Source organism: Pyrgilauda ruficollis, unplaced genomic scaffold (assembly GCF_017590135.1).
Source record: "Pyrgilauda ruficollis isolate IOZ18807 unplaced genomic scaffold, ASM1759013v1 scaffold159, whole genome shotgun sequence".
NCBI classification, from domain to species: Eukaryota; Metazoa; Chordata; class Aves; order Passeriformes; family Passeridae; genus Pyrgilauda; species Pyrgilauda ruficollis.
In genome coordinates, this window is record NW_024514654.1 from 843,187 (window position 1) to 859,718 (window position 16,532).

The 16,532-nt window shown below is 48.0% G+C and overlaps 1 protein-coding gene across 3 annotated transcripts; it reads left to right on the plus strand.

The window, feature by feature from the left end:
• The first annotated feature begins 641 nt into the window (after positions 1–641).
• GOSR2 (golgi SNAP receptor complex member 2) lies at positions 642–15,964 on the plus strand. Of its 3 annotated transcripts, none has more exons than XM_041461998.1 (6): positions 642–717; positions 2,458–2,522; positions 4,520–4,628; positions 5,958–6,090; positions 8,953–9,093; positions 13,024–15,964. In XM_041461998.1, the coding sequence occupies exons 1-6, from the start codon at positions 689–691 to the stop codon at positions 13,183–13,185; spliced, it is 639 nt and encodes a 212-aa protein (XP_041317932.1). In that variant the 5' UTR covers positions 642–688; the 3' UTR covers positions 13,186–15,964. The 3 variants fall into 3 exon arrangements, with proteins under 3 accessions (XP_041317932.1, XP_041317934.1, XP_041317933.1); XM_041461999.1 differs by lacking the exon at positions 642–717 and adding an exon at positions 845–864; XM_041462000.1 differs by lacking the exon at positions 8,953–9,093.
• The last annotated feature ends 568 nt before the right edge of the window (positions 15,965–16,532 follow it).

Sequence of the window (16,532 nt, forward strand, 5' to 3'; positions counted from 1 at the left end):
TGAGCATTTTATCTGGATGGACCCAGTTTAAGACATAATTCTTGTTCATAAAGCAGGTTTTCCTTCACATCACAGGTGGGACAGGCAGCACAAACCCAAACAAGGGCAGAATCAGCTCAGCATCGGGGGAATTCAAAGCCTCCATCAGAGGGCAGGGTGCGATGAGACACTGGGGAGAAATTGTTCCGTGTGAGGGTGGGCAGGCCCTGGCACAGGGTGCCCAGAGCAGCTGTGGCTGCCCTGGATCCCTGGCAGTGCCCAAGGCCAGGCTGGACAGGGCTTGGTGCCACCTGGGACAGTGGAAGGTGTCCCTGCCATGGCAGGGGACAGTGGCACTGAATCCCTTCCATGCTCCGCGCGGGAGTTGCAGTTCCGCTACCCCAGGCGGCTCTCGCAGCTGACACCCTTTTATGTGACCGTGCTGGGAGGCTGCAGCCGCTGTTTCCGACACTGGCGACGGAGACAGCAACCAAAGCTTCGTGAGGGAACGACCGCCCGCTCCCGGCCCCTCACGGCCCCTCACGGCCCCGCCCCGCGCGCGCCACGCCGGTCCTGCAGCGCCCCCTGGCGCTCACGCGGGGCGCAGAGGCGGGACCGCGACCCGGGGGGAGGCGGAAGCGGAAGTAGCGAGAGGCGGCGGGGCCGGAAGTGCCGGGAGGCGACGTGTGCGGAGTAGAGCCGGTGCGGGATGGAGGGGCTGTACCAGCAAACCAACAAGTGCGTGAGGGACTGAGGGGTGTGAGGGGCTGTACCGGCAAACCAACAAGTGCGTGAGGGACTGAGGGGTGTGAGGGGCTGTACCGGCAAACCAACGAGTGCGTGAGGGACTGAGGGGTGTGAGGGGCTGTACCAGCAAACCAACAAGTGCGTGAGGGACTGAGGGGTGTGAGGGGCTGTACCGGCAAACCAGCGAGTGCCTGAGGGACTGAGGGGTGTGTGAGAGATTGAGAGGTGTGTGAGGGATTGAGGAGTGTCAGGGACTCAGGGGTGTGTGAGGGGTTGAGAGGTGTGAGGGATTGAGGAGTGTGAGGGGTTGAGGGGGGTGTGAAGAATTGAGGGGTGTGAGGGCTCGGGGTGTGTGCGGGACTGAGGGGTGTGAGGGACTGAGGGGTGTGAGGGCTCGGGGTGTGTGAGGGACTGAGGGGTGTGAGGGCTCGGGGTGTGTGCGGGACTGAGGGGTGTGAGGGCTCGGGGTGTGTGCGGGCTGTCCCGCCAACCCAGCATTTGCCTGGAGGATCGAGGGCAGACCCGCAAACAGGGGCTGTGAGCCCGGGGGTGTGCGGGATCCCGGGGCCGACACCCCACGGATCTCGGCGCCCTTGAAAAGCGTTTTCCCGTGAAACCCCATCCCGGAGGGGGCAGAACCGCGTGTGCCACGTCAGCCCCGAGGGCTCGGCCGGCCCGGGGCACCGGGAACGGTGATTGCCGCTCATTGCTGTCGGTTTATTTAATGTACGCCCCTTTATAAGGAGTTTTACAGCTGGGTTTGAGGGGTCCGGCTGCCGCAGTTTAAACCACCTCTGGAGGCGTGTGGGTGCTTGAGGATAAATCCCACATTGCACAGATAATGCCGGTCTGGAGAGGGAGGAGTGGTGTGGGAATTGCAAAATAAGACAGAAAGTCTCGCGGTTCTGTTGGTAATCCATGTGAAATAACTCACGGGAAGGGGGCCAAAGGGCACATTTGAGCCAGTATTCCAAATTTCCCTGGTAATTTGTATTTTGTGGGGCTCTGTTAAGGGAGGAGGGATGGTAAAAGACTTGAATTGAATCTGGTATTGAATTATCATTTCTGTGTCGCTGAATAATGATACAGAGCAACCCAGTAGGGAGGAGCAGGACATCCTGCTGGAGATCTGGAAACACAGGAATGTCACAGCAGCTGTTATGGGTATGGGCACTGATGTTGTCCTGTTCCTGTTTTTGTCCTGCCTTATTTTGTGATCATTGAATGGTTCAGGTTGGAAGGGACCTTAAAGCCCATCTAGTACCAGAAGAATTTAACAACCATCAATTTTTTTTTGTTTGTTTTCCAATGCCACTGCTTGTCCAGCCACAGTAGTTTTTTCTTATAATTACAAGCTTTTAATTTCAGTTGATGCCTGTGAATTCACATGTGAGACCATGAAAATCATTCCCATTGTCATCTCCAGACCAAGCTGAACAGCTGTTTCTTGTAGAAAAGCTGATCTGCATTTTTCATAACCTTCACCTTGATTTCTCTTTTTAAATAAAATTACTTTGTAGATGCATATGAGGTGAGAGCACAGCTTGCTTCCTGCTGAGGACCTGGGTTGGTGGTCAGGGATGGGCTGTCTGCTCTGACACTGTGTTGCTGATTCCTGTGCTCCTCTAAAAAGTGCATTTCAGTAAAAGAAGCTGAAAAGTGAGGTGCTGAGAAATGATTTTGTGTCTGTTAGCTGACTTTTCCTTTCATTTTCTCTTTATGTCCTGACAGGCAGGTCCATGAGGTCCAGTCTTACATGGGGCACCTGGAGACTTCAGACAAAGAGTCAGTGCACTGTAAGTGATGAGTGAGGTTGATTTAGTTTGCATCTTTAACCTTGTATGCCTTCTCATTAAATTTACAGTCATTATTTGAACAAATTTAGCTCTTGAGCCATTGTGATGAGCTGCTGAGACACGTCACCAATTCAGAATGCATTGAAATTGTGTTGCTGTTTAACTTCAGTAAGGTGCTGTTTTGTATGAGGACAGAGCAGAAAACACAGGACAAGAATTTGCTTCATCTTCCTGTTATAATCCTTTAACTGACAGAGAGTGCTTGCTGTGGATGCTTCTTTAATCTCATGGTAGAGTGCCAGATTTTTGATGCTGTTAGATTTTGGAGCTCATGGTCAGGGTGTCTGTGCAGCCTTCAGAACAAATAGATCAAAACCCCCACACAGAAGCACTCATGGAGGTTTTTGAACACCTTGGTGTGGACAGAAGTGCAGATTGAGAGCATCTCTGGTTTGTCAGAAAGCTGAGAGATGTGACTGAGCCTGCCCTGCTGAGTGTTATTCCCTCAGCATCCACCAACCGGCAGCTTTCCCCTAAGGATGCTCAGTGCAGTTTTGGGAAAAATGCTGTGATTTTGTGTGCAGGAACTTCAGAAGGATGCTCCTGACATTCCTGCTACATCAGAGTCAGAACCTGTAATTCCACCTGCTTATGGGAAGTGTATAGAACCATTGGGTCTGAAATAGCCTCAGTAAATTTGGACTATAACCCTGTGCTCATAAATGACTGTAATAATAAGATGCTCTGATATGTGTGGCAGGACTTTTTACCCCAGTGCAGAATTGGCACATGTATTTTGGACCTGTGTTTGAACTCTTAATTCCTGCATGAGTCACTAATGATGGGTTTCATCAGGAACTTCTGAGGTGAAAGGACACTGCATTGGCTGGATGCATTTCTGCACATGTTCACTGACTTCTCTTACGTTAAACATGTTTGTGAAACATGACTGGGCTCTAGGAAAGGCTGTGATAAATTTCCTATCAAAAAATAGCAATTTGGTTTTTGTTGTGGTTTTACTTCTCCTTCTGCAATGCCAGACTTCCCATGCTGTTGTTCACTGGGGGTGATTTTGGAAGTCCTCAAAATTAGTATAATTTGCCATTTTGCTTCTATTGCTTGAGACCATTTCAAGAGGTAGGATTATGTAGTTTACATAGTTTACAGTCAGTTCACCAGTTTGCATAGTTAATAAATTAATAAATATATATATCTGTTTCTCTGTCTATAAAGTTACTAGTGTGTATTTCAGAATTTAGGGAAAACAGGGTTATCCATGGTTGAAGAGCAGGAATAGGGGCCAGGACATTAAACTTGCAGTTTGCCTTTTCCAACTTTGAGCAAATAGTCCCTTCCTGCTCAGAAAATTGTGCAGTGGTGTAGTTTGGTCTGACAAAAGTTGCTGTAACTGTCTGTCAGCTCTCCTGTGTAGAATTCAGCTGCAGTAAATGATGGAGAGCTGGATTAGAACAATTTCATTGATTTGTCTCTGGATGTGAGGCAGTCAGCCCTTGGCTGTGTGAGATCCAGGGCCAAAGATGAGGTTGTGTGTGCTCTTTGCTTCTCTGGGTACTGCTGAGTGGTTTTCTGGGCACACTTCTGGTGTGTGGAGTAGTTGGCAGGTGGGTGATGATGCTTCTCTGTGTTCTTGTGACAGCAAATCCTGCTGAGGGAGCAGGAAGGGGCTGCAGGGGGAATGTGTGGGCTTGAAATCCTAATTCAGGGAGCTGATGGGGAAAGAAGCTCAGATGTCTGGAATGAGCAGGGGCTTTCCTAGCTGCCTCCTCAGAGGAGGAGGAAAAGGTGAGAGTGTCAAATTACTGAGCTCAAGAACTGACATTCATTATATTTATAGTTCTCAGTTATCTGATTATTTTTATCCATAAAGATTTGTATCTGTGAGGTTTTGCATATTGCTTTGAATGCTTTTGAGCATTTGCCTTCATCAGATTGCAGTTGTCTAATTCAAGTCAAATCCTGTTTTTATTTCCTTGCAGTGGTAGAAAATGAGATTCAGGCAAGAATAGACAATATATTCAGCAACTTGGAACGTCTGGAAATCCTGGCCAGCAAAGAACCTCCCAACAAGAGGCAGAGTGCCAAACTGTGAGTTCACTGCTTTGCTGTGATTGTGCAGGGTAGTCTTTGTAATTATTTTAATTAAATTACTGAAGCCCTTTGCTTTTGATTTGTGTGAAATCTTTATACTTTGCTTAACTGATCTCTGTGCTCTACAGTAGAAAAATTGAGGCACAGAGGCAAAATCACTTTCCTGCATTTAACCCCAGGATCATGAGAATCATTGAAGCTGGAAAAGCCCTCAAAGATCATCAAGTCCAGACTGGTGATGCATCTGGATTCATGGCTCTGTTCTCAGATGAGCAGAACATGCACTTGGATGCTCTCTCTGTCACTTGCTTTTAATGGCATTTTGGAGGTAGAGAGTAAAATTCCTTCGTTTGGTGTCATTTTCTCTGGGCCATTTTCCAGGCTGTTGGTGACTGAAATAAAGAGGTTTTAAAGTGAGCAATGGTTTGAACAGGAGGTTGGACCACAGACATCAGGACTTGCTGTTCTTAATTAATTCTGTGACTTATTATTGTGACTTATTCTGTGAATTATTAATGTTTCGTCTAGAAAAGCCCTTGTACATAGTAGGAGTAGATTTCATGTCACCTGTATTAAAGAAAGAGGCCAGTATCTGAAATAATCATTGATTTCTTTGTAGAATCCTGGAATGGTTTGGGTTGGAAGGGGCCTTAAAGATCAGTTCCAACCCCTGCCATGGGCAGAACACCTTCCACTAGACCAGGGTAGTCTGGTGATCAAACATTAAATTTTATCAATCATTTAATCAGGGCCAGCGGAGTTCTGGACATGATTTGTTTCAGCCCAGTGGAGATGTCTGAGATGTCTCCTGTAATACCCACTGACTTTTGAGCTCCTTTTAATAAAACCTCAAACTTCAGAACGTGATGCTAATTAAAGAAACTGGAAAGCATCGTCTTTTTTGTGAAGGGGGAGGGTCATAAAATAGAACCTGTACAAATCCTACCATCTTCCAAATCTGTGTTAAATTAGAAATGGATACAGTTCTGTAACACCTGAAGAGACAATCCATGGGATGGGATGTCCAAGACAGATCAGGAGTTCTGCTTCACATTCTGTCATTAGCCTGGAGTCTAAATAATTGATTAAAATGAATAATCACCCATGAAATAATCACCTGTGTAGTAGAAAAATGAGACAGTGAGGATGTAGGTGTGGAATTTCAGCCTAGCATTGGATGTCCTGCGTCTTGTAGAGAAGCAGAACCCATTGTTCCTTGTTATTCATTGCTGTTAATTAATGATGCTCCTCTGCTGGTACAAAAAGCACCAGAAAAGCAGAGTCTTCAGAAAAGCAGAGTGTTTTTGTGCTGCTGCTCTTTTGCAGGCGAGTGGACCAGCTGAAATACGACGTGCAGCACCTGCAGACAGCCCTGAGGAACTTCCAGCACCGCCGGTACCTGCGGGAGCAGCAGGAGCGGCAGCGCGAGGAGCTGCTAGCCCGCACCTTCACCACCAACGTAAATATCCCTGCTGGGGCTTTCTGTGCTCCAGCAGCTCAAATCCAGCAGGGGGGAGGCAGGCAGCCTGAAAACAGGATTGTTGGAAGCTGCTGGGAGTTTGAGTGAAGGTAGAGAGGAATCAAAATATGTGGGGAGAAAGTACAGCTCTCGTGAGGAAAAGCTGGGCTCTTAAGGCAGCAGGAAAAGGCTCCAGAATCTGCTCTTCCTGTTTTATGCAGTGCAATGCTCCTGGATTTACATAGCAGTTGTAAAAGGGTCAGTGAGGTCGGTACCAAAGTTACATTTCACTTGGATTTGTGTCAGATGTCTGCCAGATCCTGAGATCTGGGAAAAGCCTGCCTGTTACACACCCTGCTGGCAGCAGGTGTCAGCAAACTTCAGCGTAGCCAAACACAAATCACACAGCTGCGTCAAAGCCCTTGCTTTTTGCCTAGAAATGAGTCAAAAGTTTGTAATAACATGAATGTGGTCCAGTTGTTCTTGTTAGTTCCTCCATTGGGAAGTCCCCTCAGTGCAAATTGCTGGGGGAGTTTTGCTCTGAATAATGTAGGCGTGCTTTCAGATTTCAGCTTTCTGCAACTGAAAAGTTAGTCTTGGGTTTTATGGGGTGGTTTTTTTTAAAATTTTGTTTGTTTGCTTTTTGTTTTGGTTTGTTTTTGGCTTTTTAATACTATTTTTACATTTTTGTTTGACTTTCCTCTTTATTTCTTTTCTTTGTTAAAGGCATCTCACCTAACATTTTGTCAGTCATTGTCAGGACAAGAAAGAAACCATGTCAGCAATCCTAATTAACTGAGATTTGGGCAGTTCGATGCATTTCTCAAAGCCTGACATAAAGATAATGTCTGGTGTTTTGTTGGCTATTTCAAAATTATAAACAAGGCTTGAAGAAAACACTGCAAGCTGTTGTTTTTAAACACTGTGGTGTTTCCCACCACAGTGGGAAGTTTTCCTACAGGAAAATTTGCTGTTCAGAAACAAAAGATATGTGAGTGGAACAGTTTTTAAAAGCAGTAACAGGCCTACGGATACAAAATACAGAGCAAATGGGTTATTTTCTCCTTCAGATGATGAAAGGTATGGTAGATGAAAAAAAAAATACACAATTACTTCGTATTTCTTTTTAGCTTGCTGCAAAAATGTGGCTTTTAAATGATCCTTTAATAGGAAAATGATGATTTATTTATCAGTTATCAGCCTCTCTTGGGTACAGTTTTCCACAGTTCCTATTCATATGCTCCCCTATTCTATCAGAGATGTCAGCTGAGTGTGTAAGTCACTGGAACATCCAGAACACCTTTTGGAACATAGCTAGTTTTCCATAGTTCCTATTCATATGCTCCCCTATTCTATCAGAGATGTCAGCTGAGTGTGTGAGTAAGTCACTGGAACACCAGTTCCATCCAGAACACCTTTTGGAACCTAGCTGTAGCAGTGTTCTGAACAGTTTGCTTAATTCAAAAGTTAAAAATGGTCTTTATCTTTAAAGCCTTTCCTTGTACCTGGATAAAATCACAGGCAGCAAAACAGAGCTCTGGTGCCATCCCATCTCTGGTGCCATTCCATCTCCTTGTGGGGGGTCACAAATCTACTTCTCTGTTTTTATTGCTGCCTTATAGTGGATAAAAAAAACCTTGTACAGAAATGAAATCTGCTGGTTTGAAGATTGTTAAGTATCTGGAATAAGAGCCATTCACATGGAAATCTAAGTACTTCTGCTCAGACACTTGTGTGAGCCTTGGTGCTGTGTTCACAGGGGCCCAGGTTTGTGTGTTCTGCCACAGCCCCTTCATCCAGGACCCCTGAGAGCTCTGTCCCTGCTTCTTCCTTCTCCACAGTGAGCAGAGCCCTTGTCCAGGCAGGGCAACACCAGGCCTTGGCTCCTACTGGCATTTTCAGATGAACATTTGGGGTTTTTACCAAAGAGTGTTCAGAGCACATTGTGCTGTACCTGTGCGTCACCTGCAGCTGCTGGGCACACCGAGTGCCTCTTATTCACATGACTGTGAATTCTGCCTTTGGGTGGTTCTTGTTCTGAGCACCTGCAGCAGGTGAACAGTGTTCCCAACACTTGCCCCAGTTCCTGCTCTAAAGCATGTGGGGGTAGTGAGCCATTTCCTTCCCTCTCTGGGTGGAGTGGTGTCCAGAAACAGCGACCTGGAGGCCTCTGGCAGACAGGAGTGATCCCATCCCTGCCCTCCTGTGCAGTCCAGATTAGAGTTTTACCCTGTTATTTCCATTTCAAGATTCCCAGTTCCTAGTTGAGTGAATGCATCTTTTCTGGAAAAAAACCATGAAAAATACTAATTTTAATAATTTTTTTTAATAGGGCCCTGGATGATGAGTGAACCAGAGCTCAGGGAACCAGGCCCATGTCTGTTTGCCCTCACTGCCAGAAATTTGCACTATTTTGTAAATGTTTAGAATGTCATCTCCCAACATTTCTTCAGGCCTTTTGTTGCTCAGAAATGTGGTGTGAAATCTTCCACAAGTCTTTCATTTGCAGTGATCAATGACTAAGCACCTTCTTGGTGTTTGACACCTTGTTAAACACCTTCTGTCAGCTTTGATGCTCTCTCCTGCAGTACCTTTTCATACTGAGATTACAAAAATTATCTGCTTTTGCTCTTTTCATCCTTGAGATCTCATTACAGTTGAGCAGCTGCTCAGCTTTGCCTTTCGGCTTCCTCCCTATCTTCTCTAAATGACTCTTTTTTAAATCAGTGTTGTATTTAAAATCATTATGAAAAAAAAAAGTGTAAGCAGAGTCCCGGCAGTCCTGTTGGGTTCTGGCCGTGTCTGCTGGTGCTTGTTGTGTTTGTGAGTGAGCAGGTAACCGAGTCCCTGCTTTCCCCACAGGACTCTGACACCACCATCCCGATCGACGAAACCTTGCAGTTTAATGAATCCCTGCAGAGTGCCCACCGAGGCATGGATGAGCTTATTGGCAGTGGCACCAACATCCTGGCGGGGCTGAGGGACCAGAGAGTCACATTAAAGGTGGGGGCATCATTTTTTACCAGAAAGACCCCACATTTTTCTGTCTTCATGCTCATCAGGCTAAGTAAAATCAATATATATGTTGTTTCAGTACATTGCTGAGGATGCTGGAAAGGCCCTAATTTCATTTAAACACTTGAAATCTTTACATTTTACCATCCTATTAGGAATACCTTTAAGATCTCTTGGGGCTGGCTGGCCTTCACCTGCAGGGCAGCAGTGCTGAATGTTATGTTTGTTTTTCTTTGGTTGATTGTTGTTTGTTTGTTCAGGTTCAGGAGGGGCAGTAAGTGGCTGGCAGGGACATGTTGGATCAGATTAGCATCACTCACAGCAGCCACAAAGCTGCTGTAGAGCACCTGTGATTAAGATTAGTAATAAAGATAATGCACCTCAACAGTCACTCCTTCCCTGCTGATAACAGCTGCATTTCTGCAGTCTCTTCATAGCAAATACTTGCCTTTTATTTTACAGACTGTTCAAAGTGATGATCCATTCTGAGTGAAAAGCTCAAGGATACAAAAAACCTTTTAATAAGAAGTGTGTGGGGAGAAACTGGACTTGTGAAAAATGTAGGGAAATACCTGTTGTATTCATCTTCAGATGGGGGTAACTGCTGTTCTCAGTTTTGTGACACTGCTTTGTTTTGGGATGTATTTGCCAGATTTAGGCATTTTTAATGACACAAACCCCAGGTTTGGTCAGGTCTGTCACACCTGCAGCTCAGTGCCTGGTCTGCACTCGAGGAGCTGAGCTGGCTGTGCACGGGCACTTTGCTGTCCTGGTCCCAGGGTTCCAGGCTGCCTGGTGTTCCTTGAGCCCTGCACAGGACCAGCACAGGTCCAAAACAGGGCTGCAGCTCCTTCTCGGCTCCCTGCTCTGGTGACCAGGACCTGCACCCACAGGTCTTTCACAGAGACATTAAAGCGGAGTTTGAAGCTGAGTTCTTTCCAAGATGAGGTTTAGCTTTAGTTCAGGTCACTTGTTCACTGACCTGGTGAGAATGGATTTAAGACAAGGTCCATTACTAGAAAAGCCCTGAAGAGGAAAAACACTGAAGTTCAGTGTTCATTGCAGAGGAATGGTGTTGCTGAGCAGTCTGGCCACAGGAGTGGTAGGGAGAGGGAGAGGTTCTGCTGCCAGCTCATGAGGAAAAGGCTGGAAGGACTCATTACTAGTGCCTGGAGAAGATTGGTGTTGTGAATGCTTTTTGAAAAGAGCACCTTTCTTGAAGTCCCTGCATCCCTGAGAGGATTGTAGACCTTTGTCCATCGTGTTGAGCACTGGGTTGCTTTGGTGGCTGATGACATTGGCCTGGAGCATCCAATCATCAGTGTCCCTGTGCTGCACGCAGGGAATTGGAGTTGATTCTCCAAGCTGGGAAATCAGTGATCCAAGGTAATCTCTCATGAGGGACTGGATGAAGCACATGGATTCTGGAGGGTTCCTGAGAAGAAGGTGTATCCCACCACAGGAGAGTACCATAGAGGAGCCCTGGCAGGACCTGGTGCCCTGCAGGGATGAGGAAATGCTGTTTCTTGTAGCAGCACCAGTCCCGTGTGGCTGTTTTTGCTGGCTGGCTGGCAGTGACTGCCTGGTTCCTGCTGGGTCTCCCTGGGCCTCCTGGCTCTTCTCCAGCCTTTGCCAGGCACGTGAGCTCTGGGCCAGCCCTGCAGCAGGGAATTGCTGAGTGTCTGTCCATGGCTGCTGGTACACACAGGCTGTGCTTTCGGGGCCATCACGTTCCTGGGTGTTCAGGGGGATGTTGCTTCTCCCTTGCAGGTGAGGAAATGTCTGCTCATGTTCCTTTTCCCCTTAACTCAGCTTTTCTTGCACTAACACAGACTTTGTTGCCTGAGAACATCTGGCAGAAGCAGCTGGTGTAGAGACAGCTTACAAAGAGAAATGGGTTAGTGTGTAATCATGGAATATTCCATGTTGGGAGGGCCTCCCAAGGATCATCCAGTCCAACTCCTGGCCCTGCAGACACCCCAGCAATCCCACCCTGTGCATCCCTGGGAGCATTGTCCAAATGCTCCTGGAGCTCTGGCAGCCTCCAGGAATGACCATTGCCTGGGGAGCCTGGGCAGTGCCCAGCACCCACTTCAGGAAGACTCTTTTCCTGATATCCAACCCAACCCTCCCCATGCCCAGCCCCAGCCATTCCCTGGCTCCTGTCCTGTCCCAGAGCAGAGATTGGAGCTGCTCCTCAGGAGCTGCAGCCCCCAGGGAGGTCTGACCTCAGTCCCCTCTGCTCCAGCTGAACAAGTGACCTCAGCTGCTCCTCCTGTGGCTTCACCTCCACACCCTTCATCATCTTCAGGTCCCTTCTTTGGACACTAATAGCTTTATTCTCTGTAACTTTGTGTACATTGGGTATAAATGGGCAGGTATGAAATGAGTATTCCTAGATTGTCCCTTTGACTGATCCAGTTGTGCAATTCCACTGTTCCATGACTGCAAGAATTAGAGTTTTCCCTTTCTATTGTTTGCTTTCATTTTAAAGCTTCATATTTGGTTTCTGTTCTCCCAGCAAGTTTGGTTTTGTTCTGAAGCACTGTGAAAGGATTCTGCAGAGACAGGGAGGTGCTGAGCCTGAGAGCAGTGTGCAGGGGGTTAATAGGAGCTGTGGGAACTGGAGAAAATGGATTACACGGGACTAGCAGAGACATAACCTGACTTCAGTGGAGGGCCTGAACTGCCTGGAACACAAGACACTGATGATGTAGTTTGGCATTGCAAATCTTTGTTTTGTGGACTGAGAAACTTCTGCATGTGGGTCTAATATAGTTGGTCTAAATTCTGCCCTTGGAGAGCCTTCCTGATCTTGAGTCAGATTTATACTCAAAAAAATTGCCAATTTTCACTCTTTTGAGACCAAAAATAATGTGGACTAAAGAAGAGAGGCTGAAGTTTTTATTTCAAAGTCAAAGCATGGGGTTCAGCACTGTGATGGGAATCTGTCCTGTTGACCTGGCTCAGAGATGAAGGCAGTGTTACAGCATCCTGAAGTGGTCTGTTCTCTCAGGGACAGCCCAGGTATCACCCTGAGGGACTCTCCATTGTCCCTGGTGTGGCAGGGTCCCTCCTGGCAGTTGCCCTGTGCACAGGTGGGTGTGAGGAGGGTCCTGGCCAGTGTCTGGCTGTGGCTCAGTGCTCTGCCTGCCCACGGGTGGGTCACTGTGTCCAGCTTTCCTCAAGGGTCCTTCTCACCTCCTGTGCCATCAGGACTCCGCAGCCCTGAGTCCTCTCCCTTCTTCCCTCTCAGGGCAATGTCCCACCCTGACCTGTGCCTGGAGCACATCTCTGTGCCTGTATTTCATACTGTTTCCTCCAACCACTGCCCTGAAATAAAGCAGGAGGGTTCCTGTTGTGTCCCTGCTGCTGATGTATTGGTGGAATCCATATTCCTAATAATACCAAGTGTGCTGCCTGCAGCACCCTGCGCTTTCCTGTGGAAGGATTTCAGGGAAGGGCATTAATTACACGTTTATCTGCCTTTTTTCTCCTATTTACCTTGCAAGTGTCTGCACCTGCTCAGTCTCTGTTGGTATGAACTGTACTTTAGCAGGGGGAGCTCTGCACAAAACCTTGGCTGGTCGGAGCTCTTAGACTGTGACTGGAACAGGACCAGCAGAACTTTTACTCCTCCCAAAGGAGTGCATTTTTCTGAGACACTTTTTATCTTGTCTCTCTCCAGACAGATTGTTTTGTGTCTTTAACCACATTCCTGTTCATGTGTATGAATTAATTAGTCCAAACACCCAGTTGTTTCCAGGGTCCCATGGCCACCTCCTGTGGAATGATAGGGATGGTTGGCTGACGGAAGTTAGAATCCATCACTCACCCCCCATGATGAAATACTCTGGGTTGTGGAATAAGAAGACTCAGAGCATGAGGGTGATTGTGTCTTTGCTGTGTTGTCCTCAGGGCACTCACAAGAAGATCCTGGACGTTGCCAACATGCTGGGGATGTCCAACACGGTGATGCGGCTGATCGAGAAGCGCGCCTTCCAGGACAAGTTCCTCATGCTGGGGGGCATGGCTGTCACCTGCCTCATCATGTTCCTTGTCGTGCAGTACCTGACATGAGCTGCTGACCTCCTGCAAGAGGACTGTCTCCAGAACTGAATTTCCTCTGGGTGCTGCTTTGGATGAGCCCTTCCCGTGGACTTCAGAGTTTACAAATCCTACTAGGACAGTGTCAAGTGGAAGGCACATCGGGAAATGGATGTGTCTGGAAATGGATGTGTCTGGGAATGCCGTGCTTGAGAATGGCCCTGTGAAAATAAGCCCTGGCCTTTACTCTCTCCCCTCAAGCCTGCAGGTTTAAAGGTCTGGTTAACAGGAAGCAGAAGTGAACGTTGTGCCCAGCTGTAGGAAGGCAGGAATGTCCCTTTGGGCACACAGGGATGGGAGGATGCAAAGGCACAGTCTAGGATGCTTCAAGTGTTTACTGGCCAGCACTGACCTTACCCCCTGCATTTTGCAGTGCAAGAATAGCCCAGAGAATTTCACAGTGTTCATGGGCCTGAGTTCAGCCTGTGGGACTGAGTGTGCAAAAAGAGTTGGGAAGTGAAGGGCTCCCATCTGCTGTTCCATTTGCTTGGAGGAGGAAGATGTGTGGGGAAGAGTCTTAAAACACGGTTATGACCTGAGTTAACTTCACTCACAGTATTACCCAGCACAGATCTCTCTGGTTTAGGGTGAAATGCTGCTCTGCTCATCTGAGGGATGTTCTGGTGCCTCTCTCTGCCCTGCTGCTCCCCAGGGGGTGCTCAGCGCCACGCTCCCTCCTGCTTCCACTGATGCACGTCAGGCCTGTGGCATCTCCCTGAGCCTCCTGCCAAATCCAGCCTCCAAAACTGACATTGCTAATGCTGGAGCAGAGAGGTTTGGGGAGCTGTGTTCATTTCCTGAGGTGCTGGTTGGGTTTGGGGCTCTGGAGCTGGAACTACTGAGTGGACGGAGCAGGTGAGTCCCCCTGTACTCCCTGGAGGTGTGGGATTGTTCACAGAGCTGGAACAGGTTCTTCACACCAGAGGAATGGTGGGATTGGCACAACAGGCCCTGGCACTGGAAATCAGCTTGGTCAGGAGAGTTTCCTCAAGTCTGTGCCTTGGAATGGAGACGTCCCCACCCTTGGGAAGGGCATTCCTGTGGTACCCTTTGCACTGTGGAGTTCCTGTGAAGGACACTCAGATGTGTCACCTCCTGGGGTCGTGCTGGCTCACACTCAACCCCTTGGGCTCATTCCCTGTCCCAGTGAAACATTGGAGCTGTGAGATCTTCATCTCAGCCTGGCACTGCTTCCCCTGCAGCCTGGGGATGTCTGATGGAGAGGCCATCCTGGCATTTTGGGCATCATCCATTTCAATCACCCTGCAGATCTGTTCCTATCCCCATGTGTAGCAAGTCTGGAGCATTCCCTGATGTCTGACAGTGGCACAGATGGGTCATATCCAGATGATGTGGCCTTGTGCTGGCAATTCCTTCTGTTTCCTGTCTGGAATGGTTGTGGGTCTCTGGATTAGTAACTAATCACAAATTCTACATTCTGCTGACTGCATTGAGCTTTGCTTTCAATATGTGGCCTGTTGTAAACTTGGATAAAGGGTTTTAATAACTGTTAGAAGGAATTTTAGGGAATATGGGCCGTGACACAAGGTAATGCTGGTGGGGCCCAGCCATACTCCCAGAGTGACCAGTGGCCCCTGTTCATGGGCTTCTCCATGTGTTTGATACTTTTCTGCTATTTCTCCAAGTGTCTTCTGCTCTTGGAGTTCCCCATTTGTCCAGGTTTTCCAAGGAAATACTGTAGCAAAGCAACCATGGAGCTGGTTTTCACTTGACCCCAAGGAAGTAAGGAATTAAAAGGAAAAGAGGGAATCTGCAGTGATGGAGCATCTGTCTGGCTGTGTAATAGAAATCATAAATCCAAATTTGCCTGAAATTTATTTTGGATATGAAATGCCCTTGGATTCAGCCCTTGAGAGGCCAGCTGAGCACTTGCAAGGGGTCCCTGGGGAATCTCAGTTCTGATGAACTGATCCAATTTCCCTGGATTTTACAGTGTTGGGGTTTAGGGTTAAAGGCTGTCATTGTTTAAAGTTTCTGTAGTTGTGACCTGGGGTAGCAGGGTTTGTCTTACACCAAGGTGGGACTCTGGCCAGTCTCTCCTTTAGGGCTGTGGTAGGAGCCATAAGACACCTGGAACTGGATTTTTCTTCTGTTTCTGAGCCTAGCTTGCCATTTTAATAGATGTTTTCCTGTTGATTTATTTCGCCTTCTGGAGTCTCCTTGTCCTTGCACAGGCTGATTTCTCCTTGGTGAGCCAAGTGTCCTTGCTACCCATGACATCCAAAGGTGACACATGGGGCTTGAAGGAGCCACCTGGGGAGCTGGATTTGGGGACATGTGACATCAGACATGTTTGTGGTGCCTGTAAATCCAAAGAGATTCCAAGGGCATCTCAGGTGGTTTGTATGAAACCCAAAATCCTCCATGGCAGTGGGACATGGCAGGGGCACGAGTGGTTCCTTCAAGCCCCGCATCTCCCCTTTGGATGCAGTGGGAAATGAGCTGGAGCCCTGGTGGGATTGTGGTCCCTGCCAAAGGAAATGAGTTGGAGCTGGAGCCCTGGTGGCTTTGCTGCTGTAGCTTGGTGGCGTTTCCTTCGTCAGCAAACACCTCCCTTCTGCTTCCAAACTGTGGCATGAGCTCCAGCTCTGGGGTGAGCTGGTCTCAGGAGGACACTCTGTGGGAATTCACTTGCCTCTGGAATAAAACTTTGTTTTACCAGTATTTTATACATAAAGGAGCAAGGGTGGGACGCGATTCATGTGATGTTCTGTGAATAAAGACTTTTTTTCAACCAAAATGAAGTTGTTTTTTTTTACCTTCACCAACATGTTGGGGCCAAAATAAACAAGCAGGACCAGCTCCTGTTTCACTGTGGATAGGGGAGAGTGCCATGGGGCTGCTGTGGGGGGCTCCCCTTTGGGTCACAGCAGGAAATGGACCCCACTGCACTGGGGTTGGAAGGATCAGGAGCCTGTGCTGGGCCTCACTGGTCAGGCTGGTGGGATGTGCCAGGTGGGACAGCCCCAGGGCTGGTGGTGGAACAGGAGTGGGGGGCAGCTGGGGGCACAGCCAGGCCCCTGCTGTGCTCTGCCCACTCCCCCTTAGGGCCTGAGAGGAGCCAGACCTTCCTCTCTACCTGCAGTGATGCAGGTGAGGGGGTTCTAATTGGGAGAAGTCAAGGAAGAGCTTGGAGAGCAAAATGCTGTTGTTGATAAAGAGATTGTGAATTTAAAATGTGAGATCAAGGGGTTGGATCATCTTCCTCTTGCTCTTCAGTTCTGTTTTGAAGTAATTCCAGTCCCCAGAGCTACAAAACACTTATTAAATCAGAAAACACCCAGCAAAGAATGCAGAAA

Bases quoted from the DNA above. Each gene is read 5' to 3' on its own strand.
- GOSR2 (XM_041461998.1), top strand. From the start codon at position 689: ATGGAGGGGCTGTACCAGCAAACCAACAA. The intron at 718-2,457 runs GTGCGTGAGGGA...ATGTCCTGACAG, and splicing joins CTGTACCAGCAAACCAACAA to GCAGGTCCATGAGGTCCAGT. The intron at 9,094-13,023 runs GTGGGGGCATCA...TGTTGTCCTCAG, and splicing joins ACCAGAGAGTCACATTAAAG to GGCACTCACAAGAAGATCCT.